The sequence below is a fragment of the Ascaphus truei genome, chromosome 16 (genome assembly GCF_040206685.1).
Source record: "Ascaphus truei isolate aAscTru1 chromosome 16, aAscTru1.hap1, whole genome shotgun sequence".
Lineage (NCBI taxonomy): Eukaryota > Metazoa > Chordata > Amphibia > Anura > Ascaphidae > Ascaphus > Ascaphus truei.
The window spans coordinates 34,144,006-34,163,375 of record NC_134498.1 but is presented as its reverse complement, the minus strand read 5'-3'; the positions used below and the strand labels follow the sequence as shown (position 1 = coordinate 34,163,375).

General features: G+C 47.5%; 1 protein-coding gene across 3 annotated transcripts in view; it reads left to right on the top strand.

Moving 5' to 3' along the window:
- The first annotated feature begins 16,814 nt into the window (after positions 1-16,814).
- Positions 16,815-19,370, top strand: part of IL13RA2 (interleukin 13 receptor subunit alpha 2) — a 45,081-nt gene continuing 42,525 nt past the window's right edge. For all 3 annotated transcript variants that reach the window (XM_075573120.1, XM_075573117.1, XM_075573116.1), the window contains exons 1-2: positions 16,815-16,867; positions 17,031-17,080. In XM_075573120.1, the coding sequence (XP_075429235.1) occupies positions 16,830-16,867; positions 17,031-17,080 (88 nt within the window). In that variant the 5' untranslated portion in view covers positions 16,815-16,829. The remainder of the gene's footprint in view (positions 16,868-17,030; positions 17,081-19,370) is intronic.

The following is a 19,370-nucleotide window of genomic DNA, read 5'->3' as shown; positions in this document are numbered from 1 at the left end:
CCTCTCCAGATGCAACCGCCTTAGCTTTTGGCTGGCAGGTATCTCTGGGATGGCACAAACCGGCCACTGTCCATGATACCCCCAGCCCATAGCTAGGCTGCAACAGGGGGTTGCTGATCTGAGATACCCCCTGAGGCTCTGCCAGGGTAACGGGGAAAACTGGCTGGCTCACTTGCTGCCTTCCCTCCCCGGTTCCCAATGGCCCACCCAACCCTCTCCCAGGCAATCCTACCCTAGAGCTGGGTGCTAACGGGGCTAGCCCCTCTCCCTGAAGCTGTGCCCCCATTACCGGAGGTGAGCTCAGGGTTGCTGGTGCAGATGCACCCACCTTAGCTTCTGGCTGGCAGGTAATCTGGGGGTGGTCTAACTGTGCCACAACCCCTGGTACCTCCAGCCCATAGCAAGGCTGCAACAGTGGGGCTCTTAACTGAGAGTCCCCTTGCTGCTCCGCCCAGGTAATGGGGAAGCCTGGCGGCCCTACAAGCTGCTCTTCCTTCCCCTCCCCTGGTAACTGATGCGGGCTACCTACCTGCAGCCTCCCCTCACTCCGTTTCTCCCTAACTAATCCTAACCTGGATCCTAGGGACACCTGAGTGAGGCCATCTCCCTGACACTGTCTCCCCATTACCGGGGATGAGCTCAGGGTTGCTGGTGCAGATGCACCCACCTTAGCTCCTGGCTGGCAGGTAATCCGGGGGTGGTCTAACTTTGCCACAACCCCTGATACCTCCAGCCCAGAGCAAGGCTGCAACAGTGGGGCTCTTAACTGAGAGTCCCCTTGCTGCCCCGCCAGAGTAATGGGGAATCCTGACTGCCCTACCAGCTGCCCTTCCTTCCCCTCCCCTGGTGCCCCTATCTCCTGCCACCCCCCCGTCACCCCTAGAGTGAAACAACAGGGTACAGTCATAGGGAAAAATAAGTCAGGGTCAGTCTGCGACTTGGTCTGGCTTACCTCGCTGGTCCCCGCAGAGACCGCCGCCTTCGTTGGTCCCAATTGCAGGGGGACTGGAGTGGCTGCCGCCGGCAACATCTGGGCCGGTAAGCAACGGGTCGCTGCCACAGCAGCGCCCGGGTTTGGCACAGGGGAAACGATGCAGGACCGGGGTCCCAGGTCTTTGTGGAGAAACACAGCTCCATGTAAACCAGGTAACAAAACCCCCTCCCGCAATCCCTGTCCCTCCCCCCACTCAGAAAGGGCTCCAGCACTTTGCCGGAATCGCGGCTCTTCTGCCGCCGCCGCCGCTGGTTCTCCGCCGGGATCCGGTGGATGGCCGCTGCTCTCCGCCGCTGTTGCTGATGCAGCCCGTCCAGGTTCTCCAGGAGACGTCCCGAGGAGGGTTGTCGCCCCGGCTGGTCGGGAGCCATCAGAGGATGCCGCTAACTGGGTCATCTTTTCCGCAGCTCGTGAGCGTTGGCCCTGAGGGGCTTCTTCGCCTGACCGCGCACGGTCAGGGCACTGGGCATTATTGTGGCCCATTGGTTGGCAGTGCCGCAGCGGCTGCCGGTGCTTTTCCGCCACCGGTGGACTAACCCCAGCAAGGGGCAACGGAGTCCAGAGCGGAGTTGCCTGAGCGCTGGGCTCAGGGAGGGGATAAGCGGGTCGGTGCGGTACCGACGCCAGGAACTGGGTCCACTTCGCCGGGAACCACATCTTGCCCAACGCACCCATCAGTGCTAGCTCTTTCAGGGAAAATGGACGGGCCACTGCAACGGCCGTTACCTCTCCTGGTGCAAGACTTCCGTGGTTTCCAAGACCACCCGCTCCCTCCCCAAGTCTCTGCCGTCCCGGAGCTGGGTCCCTTCCCTGCTCTCCGGGCGGTGTGATGGTTACAGCAGCTGCAGCTGTGGATCTTTGCTCAGCCTGCCGGGTTTCATGCTCACCGATTGCTGTCTCTCTCTCAGCCTTGCTGGCTGCTGCTCCCCGCGCCGACTTGATGCACTCCTCTGGTCTCAGTGCCCGGCTCCAGTCAGACAGACGGCCGGCACTTTGGTTCTGGAGGAAATGCTTCTCACAAGTAGGGGAACAGTGAGGAGGTGCCATATCTTGTGTTATATGTTGTACACTGTGTGTTCAATATCTTTAGTCCCAGGAACTTGCAATTACCATCAAGTTCCCACTGGATCACAGTACCCCGCAGAATACTGTAATCCAGGTCCAGTTCAATCCCACCGCTGCCACCAGTTAATTACAAGCCTGTCACGAGAGCTTGCGACAGGCTGTAATTGTACACCAAAAACTATATATATAAATATATATATATACCTGGGTTTGAACTGGGACGAGACTTAAGATATAATAAAGTGATTTTATTCCTTGATAAAGGTGAACACAACAAATATGTACAAATAACAGGCAAAATATAGACACTTACTTAAAAGATGAAAATAATGAAAACAGTCCCATCTGAACTGGCAGTTTCATCCAGCAATCAGGAAATCATTCAGCAAATGAAGACAAAAGATATATGGGTGGACAGCAGTTTATAAACCATTCTCCTTCTATTCTTAACCTTAAGCACAGGGGATTGGTTTACAATTACCTCCAGCCACTCACTAACGTGGGAAAGCATTCTGACCCATGCCCCCCTGCTAGTTGGCACATGCGCAGTAGAACTCTGTGGGTCTCATTTCTGAAGCCCCACATTTACGTCAGGAATGCCAGAAAGTCTACCATTTGGAGTTCTGGCAGGAAAACCTTTGTTGAAAGGTGTTAACTGGAACACTTAAGACCTGCCCTGGTTTGGGCTTCGGATAAACAGTGAGGGTGATAAAACTCTTTGAACAGCACTTAAATCCTAGACATAGCGGCGTCCCCAGGGCATCTGCTACCTTATGGCCCAAAAGAATTTCTTCTGGGTCTTTGTCCATACCTTAAGATACACTATTAAGCATAAAACATAAACGTATTAAAATATCCGGTTCCGTTAGGTTTAGCAGGTCCAAACTTCCCAGTTCGCATTGCCAGAACTGGGACACCATATGGTCCAAAAAGCGACTTGCTACGACCTAAGAAACCGGAGTTACACAAATGCACATTAAATCATTTTAATACAAAAATCTCCATTGAAAAAAGAAATCTCAGCTTTTCACTAAATCCCCATTGAAAACAACGGGCAGCTCCGCCATAGACTTTCAATGGTAAATCGCCGCCATTGAAGTCAATGGGGGTTTTCTGCCATTGAAGTCTATGGGAAAAGTCCCGAACTTCAAGGGGGTCCATACTCCGTCGGGTTGGTCCAAGCGGGTCAAGGATGGTTCTGCAGCGATGCCGGAGCAGTGGCTACAGATACCCCAAACCCTGATCCGCTGAACCCTCCGGAACCGGAGATATGGATTCCTAAAATTCAGCATTTCTCACTTAGTCATTTTTCTGAGCCGTTTCTGCCGCCGCCGGCAAAGCCTATGGCGCGACCCGCTCTATCTGGTTCGACCCTTATCGGGGGTCCAGGATTCGGGGACCCGGTGGTGGTCGAGTGGGGGGACGCCTAGGAACTAGGGGCAAAAAGAATTTTATCCCTAGGTGCCCTAGAACTGTTTATTCCCCCGCTAATTGACGTTGAACTTGACCCAGTGATTTTAGCTCTTTTGAAGGACATTGTATCCGCTTTGCGGTTTGCGGTCTGGACGGCAGCCAACTAGGTTACCTCGAGGCATCTCCATTGAAGTCAATGAGCCCATTGACTTTCAATGGAAAACCGCCGCTCTTCCTCTCGGACGCCACCTGCTGGTCACTACAGGAAACAGGACTAAAACAGCACAAATTCCTATTGAAATGCATTGAGCCCTAATGGCGGCCAATGGGGACCTGCAAAATGGTGTCCGAAAAGGCGGGAAACTTACACAAAGAGCTATAATCATTAAAGAAGGGAGGAGGGGGGGGAAGGGGAAAGGGAGGAGGGGGGAAGGGAAAAGGGAGGGGGGGGGAAAGGGAGGGGGGGAAAGGGAAAAGGGAGGGGGGGGAAAGGGAAAAGGGAGGGGGGAAAGGGAAAAGGGAGGGGGGGGAAAAGGGAGGGGGGGAAAAGGGAGGGGAGGGGGGGGAAAGGGAGGGGAGGGGGGGGGGAAAGGGAGGGAGGGGGGGGAAAGGGAGGGGCGGGGGGGGGAAAGGGCGGGGTGGGGGGGAAAGGGCGGGGAGGGGAGGGGAGGGGGGGGGAAGGGAGGGGCGGGGGGGGAAAGGGCGGGGCGGGGCGGGGGGGAAAGGGAGGGGGGGGGAAGGGAGGGAGGGGGGGAAGGGAGGGGAGGGGGGAAAGGGAGGGGCGGGGGGGGAAGGGAGGGGCGGGGGGGGGAAAGGGAGGGGCGGGGGGGAAAGGGAGGGGAGGCGGGGGGGGAAAGGGAGGGGAGGGGGGAGGGAGGGGCGGGGGGGGAGGGAGGGGCGGGGGGGGGGAAAGGGAGGGGAGGGGGGGGAAAGGGAGGGGCGGGGGGGGGGGAAGGGAGGGGCGGGGGGGGAAAGGGAGGGGCGGGGGGAAAGGGAGGGGCGAGGGGGGGGGAAAAGGGAGGGGCGGAGGGGGGGGGGGGGAAAGGAAGGGGCGGGGGAAAGGGAGGGGCGAGGGGGGGGAAAAGGGAGGGGCGGAGGGGGGGAAAGGGAGGGGCGGGGGGGGGGAAAGGGAGGGGCGGGGGGGGGGGAAAGGGAGGGGCGGGGGGGGGAAGGGAGGGGCGGGGGGGGGGGAAAGGGAGGGGCGGGGGGGGAAAGGGAGGGGCGGAAGGGAGGGGCGGGGGGGGAAAGGGAGGGGCAGGGGGGGAAAGGGAGGGGTGGGGGGGAGGGGCGGAGGGGCAGGGAAAGGAGGGGCGGGGGGGAGGGGCGGGGAAAGGGAGGGGCGGAGGGGCGGAAAAGGGAGGGGCGGGGGGGGGAAGGGAGGGGCGGGGGGGGAAGGGAGGGGCGGAGGGGGGGAAGGGAGGGGCGGGGGGGGGAAGAGAGGGGCGGGGGGGGGTTTAAGGGAGGGGGGGGGAAGGGAGGGGAGGGGCAGGGGGGAGGGAAAGGGAGGGGTGGGGGGGAAAGGGAGGGGCGGGGGGGGCAAAGGGAGGGGCGGGGGGGGCAAAGGGAGGGGCGGGGGGGGCAAAGGGAGGGGGGGGGGGCAAAGGGCAGGGAGGAGGGGGGAAAAGAGCAGGGAGGGGCGGGGGGGGGCAAGGTAAGTCAGGTTTACAGAGGCCCTGCAGCTCCCCCGACACTTAATTTAAGTGCCTTTGGGAAGCGCGCGGGGCCTCTGTAAACCCCGCGCCCCCCGCAGACAGTCTCACGCCCGTCCTGGGGATCGCACCCCCCAGTTTGCGCAGTGCTGTGTTATCCAACGCTCACCGCCCCTGATTAACATGGGACTCACTTTACAATGGTTTCACTATCCAACGCTGCTTCCAGAACGGATTCTGTTGGATAACCGGGGGCTGCCTGTATATTTGTATATATAGTAGTTATCATATCCCCTCTTAGAAGCCTATTTTATAATGTAAACAAATCTAATTTAGCTAGCCTCTCCTCATAAATCAGATTATCCATCCCCGTTATTAATTATATATATATATATATATATATATATATATATATATATATATATATATAGTGGTTGACAAATCACCAAAAAATCTACTCGCCACACAAAAAAATCTACTCGCCACCTAGTTGCAAACGTGTGCTGCTTGGGCCAATATTTACTCGCCCGGGGGTTAAATCCACTCGCCCGGGGCGAGCAAATGTATAGGTTTGTCGAACACTGTATATATATATATATATATATATATATATATATATATATATATATATATATATAAACACTGTATATATATATATATAAACCATAATACTGAGTTAAGTTATGGTGAGTAAAAAAAGTGACAAAAACCCTCCACAGGAAAGCAAATATGCAAATATAACTGTATGCTCATCTGCATGTCTTAGGCAGGTCTGCAACCCCGCCTTTCCCCATTATCACCCAGCATACAGCACTTCCACTGCAGCAAGGGATTCTGGGAAATGACATGCAAATGAGCACACAGTGTCACTTTTTGCCTCAATAACCATTTTTAACATGGTTCCCTATAGGCTTCAGCTTGCTGCATGGTCACAGCTTTGAGCACAGCCAGGGTTAAGGTGCATACCCAGAAAACCACCCACAGACAGCCGTAAAGTGACACTGTGTGCTCATTTGCATGTCATTTCCCAGAATCCCTTGCTGCAGTGGAAGTGCTGTATGCTGGGTGATAATGGGGAAAGGCTGGGTTGCAGACCTGCCTAATACATGCAGATGAGCATACAGTTATATTTGCATATTTGCTTTCCTGTGGAGGGTTTTTGTCACTTTTTTTACTCACCATAACTTAACTCAGTATTATGGTTTAGCCTATCCCATAGCCTCTCTTGCATTCCCAGTAAAATCAACCCCACACTGATGAGACCCATCAAGGTCGAAACGGCTGGCTGTCTGTGGGTGGTTTTCTGGGTATGCACCTTAATCCTGGCTGTGCTCAAAGCTGTGACCATGCAGCAAGCTGAAGCCTATAGGGAACCATGTTAAAAATGGTTATTGAGGCAAAAAGTGACACTGTGTGCTCATTTGCATGTAATTTCCCAGAATCCCTTGCTGCAGTGGAAGTGCTGTATGCTGGGTGATAATGGGGAAAGGCGGGGTTGCAGACCTGTCAGACATGCAGATGAGCATACAGTTATATTTGCATATATATATATATATATATATATATATATATATATGTGTGTGTGTGTGCGTGCGCGCATGCGCATTTGTTCCTTGGTATGCATGCCTGGGGGGTATATGAGTGAGATCCTGGGTATGTGTGTGTATGTATGAGATGCTGGTTATGTATGTGTGAGATGCTAGGTTTGTGTTGCTTGGTATGCATGCTGTGGGGATGTATGCGTGAGATCCTGGGTATGTGTGTGTGTGTTTGTGTTTCTGTTTCTGTTGCTTGCTATGCATGCTGGGGAAGGTTGTGTGAGTGAGATCCTTGGTAAGTGTGTGAGTGAGATGCTGGATGTGTGATGGGTATGTGTATGCGTGCGTGCGTGTGTGTGTGATGCTGGGTATGTGCGTGTGAGTGACATGCTGGGTTTGTGTGTGTGAGAGATGGGGTGTGTGTGTGTGTATGTGTTGCTGGGTTTGTGCGTGTGTGTGAGATGCTGGGTTTGTGCGTGTGTGTGAGATGCTGGGTTTGTGCGTGTGTGTGAGATGCTGGGTTTGTGTGTGTCCATTTAGGACTGTCCTGGCAGCCTTAGAATGCTGTCCTTTGGAAGGTGAGGATGCTGAGGGGCAGTTACACGCAGAACTTACACAGAGAGACGTATAAAGTGATGTGGATGCAACGAGTTGTAAATAAATAGTTGTAAGTGCAAAGTCTTCCTCCTGCCTCTGCATGTGAATTATGCTGAAGGTGCCCTGCTTCTTATCTGTGAAATGTGATAGCTTGTAGGAATTAAGGAAGGGAACCCGACATAAACTGTGTTATTGATGACCTTTGTGTGCACCACATCTCATAACAATGACACTGGTATTCTGCAGAAAAACACAGGCTGGGGTGAGCTGGGGTGAGCATCATATTATTGAATAATGTATTCTTTGTCTACATTATTCACATTGTACAAAAAGGGGGTTAGAGAGGGGGACAGTAGACGGGGAAGAGAAATAGAGGGGGGTCAGAGTGAGGAGGTGTGAAGGGGGGCTCGCAAGCCCACTGATATAGGGACCCCAGTGGAAACTCTAAGCTTATTTTGCGGTTTTTATTTAGGATGTCCTTTAAAAAAAATGACAAGGGGACCCAAGAAATATAGTTACGCCACTGAGTGTAATGGATGGATTCATATGTGTGTACTGTATGTGTGTGTGTGTGTGCGCACGTTTGTTGCTTGCTGTGCGTGCGCGTGTGTTTGTGTGTGTGTGTGTGTTGCTGTGTATGTATGTATGAGATGCTGGGTATGTGTGTGAGATGCTGGGTTTGTGCGTGTGTGTGAGAGAGAGATCCTGGGTATTTGTGTGTGTGTGTAAGATGCTGGGTGTGTGTGTGTGTGTGTGTGTGTGTGTGTGTGTGTGTGTGTGTGTGTGTGTGTGTGTGTGTGTGTGTGTGTGTGTGTGTGTGTGTGTGTGTGTGTGTGTGTGTGTGTGTGTGTGTGTATGTGATGGGGTGTGTGTGTGTGTGATGCTGGGTATGTGTGTGTGTGATATGACGGCTATGTGTGTGAGATGCTGAGTTTGTGCGTGTGTGTGAGAGAGAGAGATCCTGGGTATTTGTGTGTGTGTAAGATGCTGGGTGTGTGTATTATGTATGTGATGGTGTGTGTGTGTGTGTGTGTGTGTGTGTGTGTGTGTGTGTGTGTGTGTGTGTGTGTGTGTGTGTGTGTGTGTGTGTGTGTGTGTGTGTGTGTGTGTGTGTGTGTGTGTGTGTGTGTGTGTGTGTGATGCTGGGTATGTATGTGTGGGTGTGCTATGACGGCTATGTGTGTGAGATGCTGGGTTTGTGCGTGTGTGTGAGAGAGAGAGAGATCCTGGGTATTTGTGTGTGTGTGTGTGTAAGATACTGGGTGTGTGTATTATGTATGTGATGGTGTGTGTATGTGTGTGATGCTGGGTATGTATGTGTGGGTGTGCTATGACGGCTATGTGTGTGAGATGCTGGGTTTGTGCGTGTGTGTGAGAGAGAGAGATCCTGGGTATTTGTGTGTGTGTGTAAGATGCTGGGTGTGTGTATTATGTATGTGATGGTGTGTGTGTGTGTGTGTGTGTGTGATGCTGGGTATGTATGTGTGGGTGTGCTATGACGGCTATGTGTGTGAGATGCTGGGTTTGTGCGTGTGTGTGAGAGAGAGAGATCCTGGGTATTTGTGTGTGTGTGTGTGTGTGTGTGTAAGATGCTGGGTGTGTGTATTATGTATGTGATGGTGTGTGTGTGTGTGTGTGTGTGTGTGTGAGTGATGCTGGGTATGTATGTGTGGGTGTGCTATGACGGCTATGTGTGTGAGATGCTGGGTTTGTGCGTATGTGTGAGAGACAGAGATATCCTGGGTGTGTGCGTGTGTGTGAGATGCTGGGTTTGTGTGTGTCCATTTAGGACTGTCCTGGCAGCCTTAGAATGCTGTCCTTTGGAAGGTGAGGATGCTGAGGGGCAGTTACACGCAGAACTTACACAGAGAGACGTATAAAGTGATGTGGATGCAACGAGTTGTAAATAAATAGTTGTAAGTGCAAAGTCTTCCTCCTGCCTCTGCATGTGAATTATGCTGAAGGTGCCCTGCTTCTTATCTGTGAAATGTGATAGCTTGTAGGAATTAAGGAAGGGAACCCGACATAAACTGTGTTATTGATGACCTTTGTGTGCACAACATCTCATAACAATGACACTGGTATTCTGCAGAAAAACACAGGCTGGGGTGAGCTGGGTTGAGCATCATATTATTGAATAACGTATTCTTGTCTACGTTATTCACATTGTACAAAAAGAAAGAAGGAATATTTCATGGTAATCCCTAGAATTTAGTACTATTTCGTTGCAGGAAAGTCTCCCCTCCCACGCTCAATTAGATTTATTAAGAGGTATCACTTTACTTTCATATTGCTCCGTTAAAGAGCAGTGTAATCAGTGGTTTAACTACGTTGCTGCTAAACTCCGCAATTCGTGGGGGCCTGCTGGCCGGTCCTGGAAGCTGGGCTGGCGGCGGACAGAGGTCGGCCTTAAGTTCCCGGGTCCGCCGTCACTGCACAGGCAACGCCACCTCCCCCAGCCTGTTTCCCCAGCCCCAGAAAGCAGCCCAAGAAACCAGGCCAACCTTCAGCCCGCCTGGCCGAGCACTGTCTGCAGCAGCTCCCATTCGGAGCAGCCCCTATCAATCCCCCCAGGTAAACGTCTTGGGGAGGTGTGTAGGTGTATGTGTATTGGGTGGTTGGGGATTGTGTGTGTGTGTGTGTGTGTGTGTGTGTGTGTGTGTGTGTGTGTGTGTGTGTGTGTGTGTGTGTGTGTGTGTGTGTGTGTGTGTGTGTGTGTGTGTGTGTGTGTGTGTGTTTTCTGTGCCTATTAAGCATTTAAGCAACTCCCATAATCACTACTTCTGATAAATACAACAGTTTAACCCTTTACTCTGTGGAAGAAATAATAAGACTGAAGAACAGGTCAGAATTGAAGAAAGTAATCCAGGAAAAGGTGCACTCGCGGGACCAGGTTACAAGATGCCACAAGTGCGCAGCACCAACAGTCTCCCTGGAAGCGGAACCACCGATGTCATCGGGATAGAAATCGTGGCTCCGCTGATCTGCCAAGGGTAATACATTTATTGCAGAACGATCAGCGCTTCCGACCGAATAGTTGATCCTTGCGCAATAAATGTATTACCTTTGGAAGAATTGAAGGAAGTACAGATCTTAATCAGTCAAAATAGTTTTTCCGTTGAACTGTACTCGAAAGTTATCTCCGTGTCAACAAAACCAAATCAATGTGTTTCTTTGATGAATCTGCTGCTTTTCTTGGCAGTGTTGCACTGGGTTGACATTTTTGTCACGATGACCGTGTTTGTAGTATAATAAAAGTGTACACTTGCTGTACAGGACAACAGAAGTCAAACAAAAATGCTTTGATAAGATTTACCGAGAAATCCGTCAAAGTCACAAACAAGTTCAGCATGTACCGAAATAATATTATTCTGAGTCATTGGGGAGATAACGATAGGAAATCTAAGCAAAGGCTTGGAGACAAAAAGCTTTCCAGCAGTTATCACTGCAACTATTTACTGATTGGGTATGTCAACAGTATAATTAAAATGAACATGTTATTTAAATAGTAGAAAAAATGCACCACCGATAACTAACTGGCTAACATATATATATATATATATATATATATATATATATATATATATATATATATATATATATATATATATATATATACAAATATAGCTGTATGTTTTTGTCACTTTTTTTACTCACCATAACTTAACTCAGTATTATATATATATATATATATTTTATATATATATATATATATATATATATATATATATATATATATATATATATATATATATATATATATATATATATATATATATATATATATATATCATGTTTTAAGTTATGGTGGGTGAAAAAGGCAACAAGAAACCTCCCCCGTATTGCATATAGCAAATAAAAAGATCACTTGTGAGCACATTCACATGAAATGCAAAGCCAGCAGTACAACCAACCTCACACTGATGAGACCCAGTAAGGTTGAAACATGTCTGTGAATGGTTTCTCTGGCTTTGTATCTGATTCCCATGCTGTGCTTTAAATCTGTGTTAGCAGCGAGCATTAGCTTATATGGGCTCCATGTAACAATGGTTTTTCAGTCAAAAGGTGACACATTGTGTGCTCATTTGCATGTAATTTCCCAGAATCCCTTGCTGCAGTGGAAGCGCTGTATGCTGGGTGATAATGGTGAAAGGCGGGGTTGCAGACCTGCCTAAGGGCTGGGACCCGCTGCGCCTGGCGGCGCGGGCGGCCGCGTGAGCGTTCCCCACCAGCAGGGGTATCCTTCTGAGCCGGTCCCAGTCCCCCCTCGCTGCACGGCTCACTACGCGCTGTGACGCGTCAGCCGGCAGGGGATGCAAGAAAATTGTGATCCCGAGCAGTGACGCGTCACGTGGTGCGCTGATGAGCCTATCAGCGGCGGGGGCGGGAGCGGGAGCTGTCAGACAGCTTCCTACACAAGGTAGGGTGTGTGTGTGTGTGTGTGTGTGTGTGTGTGTGTCAGCGTCAGCGTGTGTGAGGAGGGCATTTGTGGGGGAAGGGGGAGGGAGCGGGAGAAATATCCAAGTGTACAAGACATTTGATTTGATTTGATTTATCCACTAGCCCTGACCATAGCACCGTGGGGGGTGGCTGTTTACAGGTGCCTTACATTTTTACAGGGAGTTAAGGGGTTAAATCCTGTACAGGTCCTAGTTCATGTACCTGATGTTAAGTAACTAATTCCATGTAACTAATGAGAAGTAACTTATTTCATGTGGCAAGTCACATGGGATGGTGATTGGCTAGTTATTTGTTTCCAGAAGGTACCGGAAAAAGTCCATCCTTTAGGGCAGGGGTGCGCAAACTGGTGGTCACGTCCACAAGGGGGGGTCGCGAGATTAACTGCGGGGGCGCGGGGTTTACAGAGGCCCTACGCGCATTTCCCAAAGGCAATTAAATAAAGAAGCGGGGAAGTGGCGAAGCCCTTTGTAAACCTTGTAAACCGTGGTTCAGCCGGCATCTGGAGACACGTCGCCATGGCAACGCAGCGTCAAATAACGCTGCGGGGTCATGTGACGTCATGAAGCCCAGATGCCGGGAACCATGGTAAGGAGGCGGGAGGGGGGCGCGGAGAGCAGGACAGCCGGCAGGGGGAAATGTTCGCGCTCCCCTGCTTTAGGGGATGACTTAGTTAGGTAAGCCTTCTGTTTTCCTGCCCAGCAACAGAGGTGGGGAAAAGGTTATAAATGTTTGGGACCCTGAATATTTTCCCGAGATCATAACTGATCTCCAGGGCTCCTAGCCCTATAAAAGGATAAGCAACTTTTCTTGTTTTCTACTTTAGGGCAAGTCTCCCAGTATAGGGACCCTTCAGACACTGCACTAGAAAGGAATCCTGCCACAGTAGGGAGTAGGGAGTAGGTTCTTCATAGCAGGTGCTCATGGAGGAGATCTTGGGGAGCTGATACGAGTTGCAGGAATAAGGTTCCAGCTCTGTCTTAGGCAGTAGGGGAAGGCTTTAAAAAGAACTGCTCTACCTACGAGCCTCATGGTTGAGGAAACTTGAGTGTCAAGTGTCTACATGTAACTTATGAAAACCTGTCCTGTTGCTGGCCTGAAATTCGGACAGTGGTCAAATAAAGTTAAAGAAAAGTTCCTGTTCTATTACTGCTCAGCATACCAGCCCAGCACGAAGTTCCAGCACCCGGAGATTTAAGGTAACCGCTGCTTTATGAAATTGGTTGAACGTGCTTATCAGAAAGCAGACAATTTGGATAGAGACCACTTGTTAACTGTATCCAAAAATATGCATAAAGAAAAATCTAATAGTAAAGGTGAATATATGAAGGGTCGAATTGTTTTCTCTACAAGATACAGTCAATCATCCAGAAACATAGAGGCTATTGTCCTGGAACCTCTCTGTATGTTTTTGTTCCCTGTTCTGAGGCTGGCAGCACTCCTCGGAGTAAAATTGCAACAAATGTAACTTTCCCTTAGCATGCAGCCTGTTGCCCTGGCAACCCCCCCTGCATTTCTTAGTTAGTTGAGCTGTTCCTGCCTTCCCCTGCTAGTTGGCACAGCCTGACTGTATTTCCTGTTAGTACAGGCTGCCATGCTTTCTTTTAGATCCAGCAGCCACCTTGGAGCAGTCACTTCTCCTACTCCTCTGGTAAAGCCATTGTAATTTACCTATCCCTCATACTAAGCCACCCTATTTCCCTAGCATTACCCCTCTGCCATCCTAGCTCATTTTCCCCTCCATTGCTCACATGCCCCAGTGTTTTCCCTTAGTACATTTATCCCTTTTTATTTGTCTTGCTGTTGCCCTAATAAACACTTCAGCAAATAAGAATATTCCCTTGCTTGGTATATGGGACTGAGTTAAACTGCCTGCCTCTACTCACTTGCCACAGTGAGCTTGAGTCAGAACAGCTATATTAAACAAACACTGGGGCATTCTTACTGCAGATCCAGCGCTGGGCAGTCATATTCAGGAATATCCCTCTATTATTTATAGGAAGGCCAACAGTAGTAAAAATATCTTGGCATCCACAAAATTAAGATCTACTCAAAATCCTTTAGGTATTTTAAAACCTTCAGGGAACTATAGATGCAATAGAGCAAGATGCACTAGATGCTCATTCCTGAATGCAAAAAAATGAATTTAAATCCCACTCTAATGGTGAATCTTTTTTTATAAAAGGTTTTATCAATTGTCTCACTGCTTTTTATTATATAACTTCTTACATACAGGCATACCCCGCATTAACGTACACAATGGGTCCAGAGCATGTATGTAAAGCGAAAATGTACTTAAAGTGAAGCACTCCCTTTTCCCCACTTATCGATGCACGTACTGTACTGCAATCGTCATATACGTGCATAACTGATGTAAATAACGCATGTGTAACAGGCTCTATAGGCTCCCCGCTTGCGCACAGCTTCGGTACAGGTAGGGAGCCGGTATTGCTGTTCAGGACGTGCTGACAGGCGCATGCGCGAGCTGCCGTTTGCCTATTGGGCGATATGTCCTTACTCGCGAGTGTACTTAAAGTGAGTGTCCTTAAACCGGGGTATGCCTGTATATGCAGTTGCAGCTTCAGCACAGGTGGCTCAATCAGTCCCTGCATCAAAGCAATCCAAGACTGAGCCTCTGATTGAGCCACCTGTGCTGAAGCTGGAATACCCTGGAAACCTGACCTGGTGGGGGGGTGAGAACTGGAGTTGAGCACCACTGTTCAGGTCATGTACTCTCTATGTTCTTGGATTTCACTGGTATTCTTGAAAAGGAAAACCCATTGTTGTTTGTACCGGATATGGTCTCCCCTTAGCAGTTAACCTAAGTATACAGATCATCCGCATATGAAAAGTAAGGAATTGGCTTCATATCTAAGTGACATTGTGTGATCTAATTTTATCTCATCTCCTTTCACTGGAAAAAAAAAACCACAAAACAAAGCAAAAATCCTATTATCCATTTCTCTGGAAAGACATTGTAACACTGTTCTTGGCAACAAATAACATTCTAAGGAATTAACAGTATCTTTAAAAAAGTGTTTCAGCATTATGCTTCATAAATGCAGTCAAATAAGAGAAATTGAACTGCTCACCTATAAATATTGAGGTCCTATAGGTAATGAGGTAGGTGCATAAAGGGTATGATATATATAACCAAGAGAACTCAAAAAGAATTGAATAAAGCAACCTATTAGTTTGCACTCTTACCCTAAAATGTAATACATAGCTCCTAATAACCAAAGGCTGCGCACTGTTCCCTGTCAGGGTATGGAACAGACGAAAAAACAAAAAATTCTTTAATACATCTAATAATCACATTCAATAATAAAAAAAGGGTTTAAAAATGTTGTTTAAAATCCCCATATGGGAGCGGTGGAGTGGGGAATAGAGGAAATTCTGATGAATTACTGCATGGATTCTGCAGTCAGAAGTTTAACTACCCCCTCCTGCGGTCTCAGAGGCTCTGCGGTATACGTTGCAACATACAGGGTGTTGCTGTTCTAACTAGAGTTACTACATGCGATATATAGCTAATTCAGGTCCTCAGATGTTGCTAGCATATACAGTGTTAAATAATACCCTTAATTGACACAGGTAGATAGTCTGTATAGGGAGTGTCTGTTAAGACAGCATCTAATTGCAACAGTTGTACCATAACAACACGGCTGGAATATATAGGCTATTAAATGTCAAGGAAACAACACATGAAATATAGTAGCCAATAGCCTACTGGGACTCAAATATCGCACTTACAAACGCCTATAGACACGATATAGTGGACACATGAAGCAAATGTCTGTATCAGGATAAACCAGGCAATGCAAGCCGTGTGTTTGACCGCATCAGCCGCATGAGCCGCCGCTCATGCGGTCAAACACACGGCTTGTATAATCTTTTCCCCTCTCTGCTGCTGGGGGTTTGCCGCAACCCATATCCACACTTACTATTGTACTGGTGATGTATGTTGTTCATTTGACTGTGCAATGCGCACGAGTACCTCCTGCATAGCTACATTTGTTGCAGGACTCACCGCTTTATATTAGCAGGTTATTACCAGTGGTTACACAGCAGCTATATTTGTGGGTTTAAGACGAGTTATATACATTGTGTCACCTTCCATTGCCTGGTTTATCCTGATACAGACATTTGCTTTGTGTGTCCACTATATCGTGTCTATAGGCGTTTGTAAGTGCGATATTTGAGTCCCAATAGGCTATTGGCTACTATATTTCATGTGTTGTTTCCTTGACATTTAATAGCCTATATATTCCAACAGTGTTGTTATGGTACAACTGTTGCAATTAGATGCTGTCTTAACAGACACTCCCTATACAGACTATCTACCTGTGTCAATTAAGGTTATTATTTAACACTGTATATGCTAGCAACATCTGAGGACCTGAATTAGCTATATATCGCATGTAGTAACTCTAGTTAGAACAGCAACACCCTGTATGTTGCAACGTATACCGCAGAGCCTCTGAGACCGCAGGAGGGGGTAGTTAAACTTCTGACTGCAGAATCCATGCAGTAATTCATCAGAATTTCCTCTATTCCCCACTCCACCGCTCCCATATGGGGATTTTAAACAACATTTTTAAACCCTTTTTTTATTATTGAATGTGATTATTAGATGTATTAAAGAATTTTTTGTTTTTTCGTCGGTTCCATACCCTGACAGGGAACAGTGCGCAGCCTTTGGTTATTAGGAGCTATGTATTACATTTTAGGGTAAGAGTGCAAACTAATAGGGTGCTTTATTCAATTATTTTTGAGTTCTCTTGGTCATAAATGCAGTCCCAATATAATAGGATATATTTTTTAAAGCCTTACAAATGCTGTTTATATTTTCATCCTGATCACCGCATTAATGATAAAATCCCCTAGTAAATTTCTGTTTTGAGTAATATTGATATATAATAATATTTCTTGAGCTTTTTTTAAAACGACTACCATTGCAAAAATGTTTATCAAGCTAACTGTACGTGCATATCTCACCAATACTGATATTGGACATAGTATCCTGTGATGGTTCTTTTTCTCTTTTTTTTTCCTCTCTCTCCCTGGTTTCTTTGCGCTTAGATCATTCTTTTCGTACAATCACCAACGGCAATTATGGAGCCGTGGACCTTAGTGGCAGCAGGTTTTTCAGGGTCAGTTCATTTATAAAGGGTTAATACCTCTCGTTTTATATAATTGGCCTGTTACAGTTTGATGTTAATAACTGTTTTGGATTATTGTTTGGAGTTGCGCTGTATGTATCTTGATATATATATAGCACTATGATTTGTCTCTTTTATCCTTACATGTCATGAGACATCAAGCAAGCCAACTTTGGATTTCACTTGGACTGTGTATGTGCAAAAGTAAGTGAAACCCTGGTTTTATCAGACAAATTAAAGGGGATAATTAGAATCAGGTGTTTAAATAATTATGTAGATCTTCAGGTGTGAGTTGTGGGAGGCCCCATCCTATATAAAGATCCGAAACTTTGTGAGTTTGGTGTTCACCATACAGGTGTGTTGGAACATGTCATGTCACATCAAAAGAAATCTCTGAGTACCTCATTAAAGCAGTTATTGATGCTTATCAGTCTAGAAAGGGTTACACAACCATTTCTAAGGATTTGGGGCTCCGCCAATTCACTGTCAGACAGTCTATAAATGGAAAAGTTCAAGACCACAGTCACTCTACCCAGGACCGGTCGTCCTACCAAAATCTCTCCAAGAACAAATTGGAAAATCATCCAGGAAGTCACAAGAAACCCAGAGTAACATCCAAGGATCTGCAGTCCACTCTTGCATTGGCTAATGTGAATTTTCATGACTCAACTATCAGAAACAGACTAAAGAAGAATGGTGTTCATGGAAGGATAGCCAGGAGGAAACCACTGCTCTCTAAAAAGATCATTGAGGCCTGTCTGAAGTTCACCAAAAGACAGACACATAGATGATGCACAAGAACAATGTTCTATGGACTGACAAGTCAAAGGTTGAACTGTTTGGCCTCAATGAGAAATGTTATGTTTGGCGAAAACCAAACACTGTGTTCGAACAGAAGAACCTCATCCCAGCCATCAAGCATGGTGGTAATAATAAAATGGTTTGGGGCCGCTTGCTGCCTCAGGACCAAAACAGCTTGCCATCATTAACACAACCATGAATTCTGCATTGTATCAGAAGATTCTAGAGGAGAATGTCGGGCCATCTGTCCATGAGCTGAAGCTGAACCGAAAGTGGGTCATGGGCTGGAAGCAGTTCTGCAAGGAGGAATGGGCCAACATTCCTCAAAACCGATGTGAGAGCCTGACCAGCAGTTACAGGAAATGCTCAGTTGAAGTCATTGCTGCTCAAGGGGATGCCACCAGGTACTGAATCTAAAGGTTCATATACTTGGATATTGAATGTTGAATCAATTGTGGATACATACATGTTAAAGTATCATGTTTTGTGTCATTTGTTTGATCAGGTTATCTTTCTCTATTATTAGGACAGATTAAGAGCTAATAACATATTAGGTTTGAAATACTGTATGTGAAAATCCTAAGGGGTTCACAAACTGTATTCGTAACGAGACCACCAGGTTCTCCCTTTACTATCTCTGGACGGTAGACCAGATTGCCAATAGATAAATGCTTCGGCATGTCAACAGATGGAACGTCGCCTACTATATATATGCAGTATGTTCAACAGCTTAAAGAGCAGTTAAGCGACGCATACAAACTTGCCACTGAAGCATCTGATCCGAAAATCAGGAAAATAAAGATTGATATGACATGTGTGTCCAAAACCAGGAACTAACTATCGGAGACAGGATCCTGGTAAGAAATCTGGGGATACCGGACAAACATAAAATTGCTGACTGGTGGAAGGCAGAGCCTTACCTAGTAGTAGAAACCTTAGTGGATTTCCGGTATACACGGTGACGCCTGCAAAATGGGACTGGGCCTATCAGAACACTCCACTAGAATCATTTGTTGCCTATTGTGTATTTAGTAAAGTGCCCATCCCAGAACGAGGTCCCTACTAAATCTCCCGGCAGAGAGTGTGCGACTAAATAAAAATCTCAATCAAAATAATCATCCAACTGCTACCTGTGAGAGGATCCAAAGTGATGAGTATGAGGAGGTTCTCAGAGTAGGGGAAAGGGTCCAGGAGAGGAATTCAGACTTAGCCCACAGTGAGGGAATTGCAGAAGTATCATTAGAGCCTATATTACCCCTCCCTAGACCAAAACGTGACCTAGACCAAAACAGGAAACTAGACCACCCATGAGATTGACCTACGACAAACCAGGGGTATCCAGTGAAGACCTAGTAATTAGTATGGCCAAAGGGTGGTTCCCCTAATAGTTGACAGAGGTGAACTCTGACAATGTGATACCTGATAGTCTACAAAGGAATCAAAATGTGGAATTTGTCATTAAAGGCTGTCACCTAGTGTAACTGCCTGTTTCGTTAGGTATCATTTGTTGGGCAGAAATGTATTGTATGTAGTTATTATAAATATTCTGTTGCATAAGGATTGATGGGAGCATCAATATAGAAAAACCGGTAGAATCTTGCAACAAACTGTCAGTTTGTGAGACACAGGGGAAGTCCAACTGCCTGTCTGAGACCAGGCGCAAAGCCGGATACATCAAACTCCGTTGAAGAGG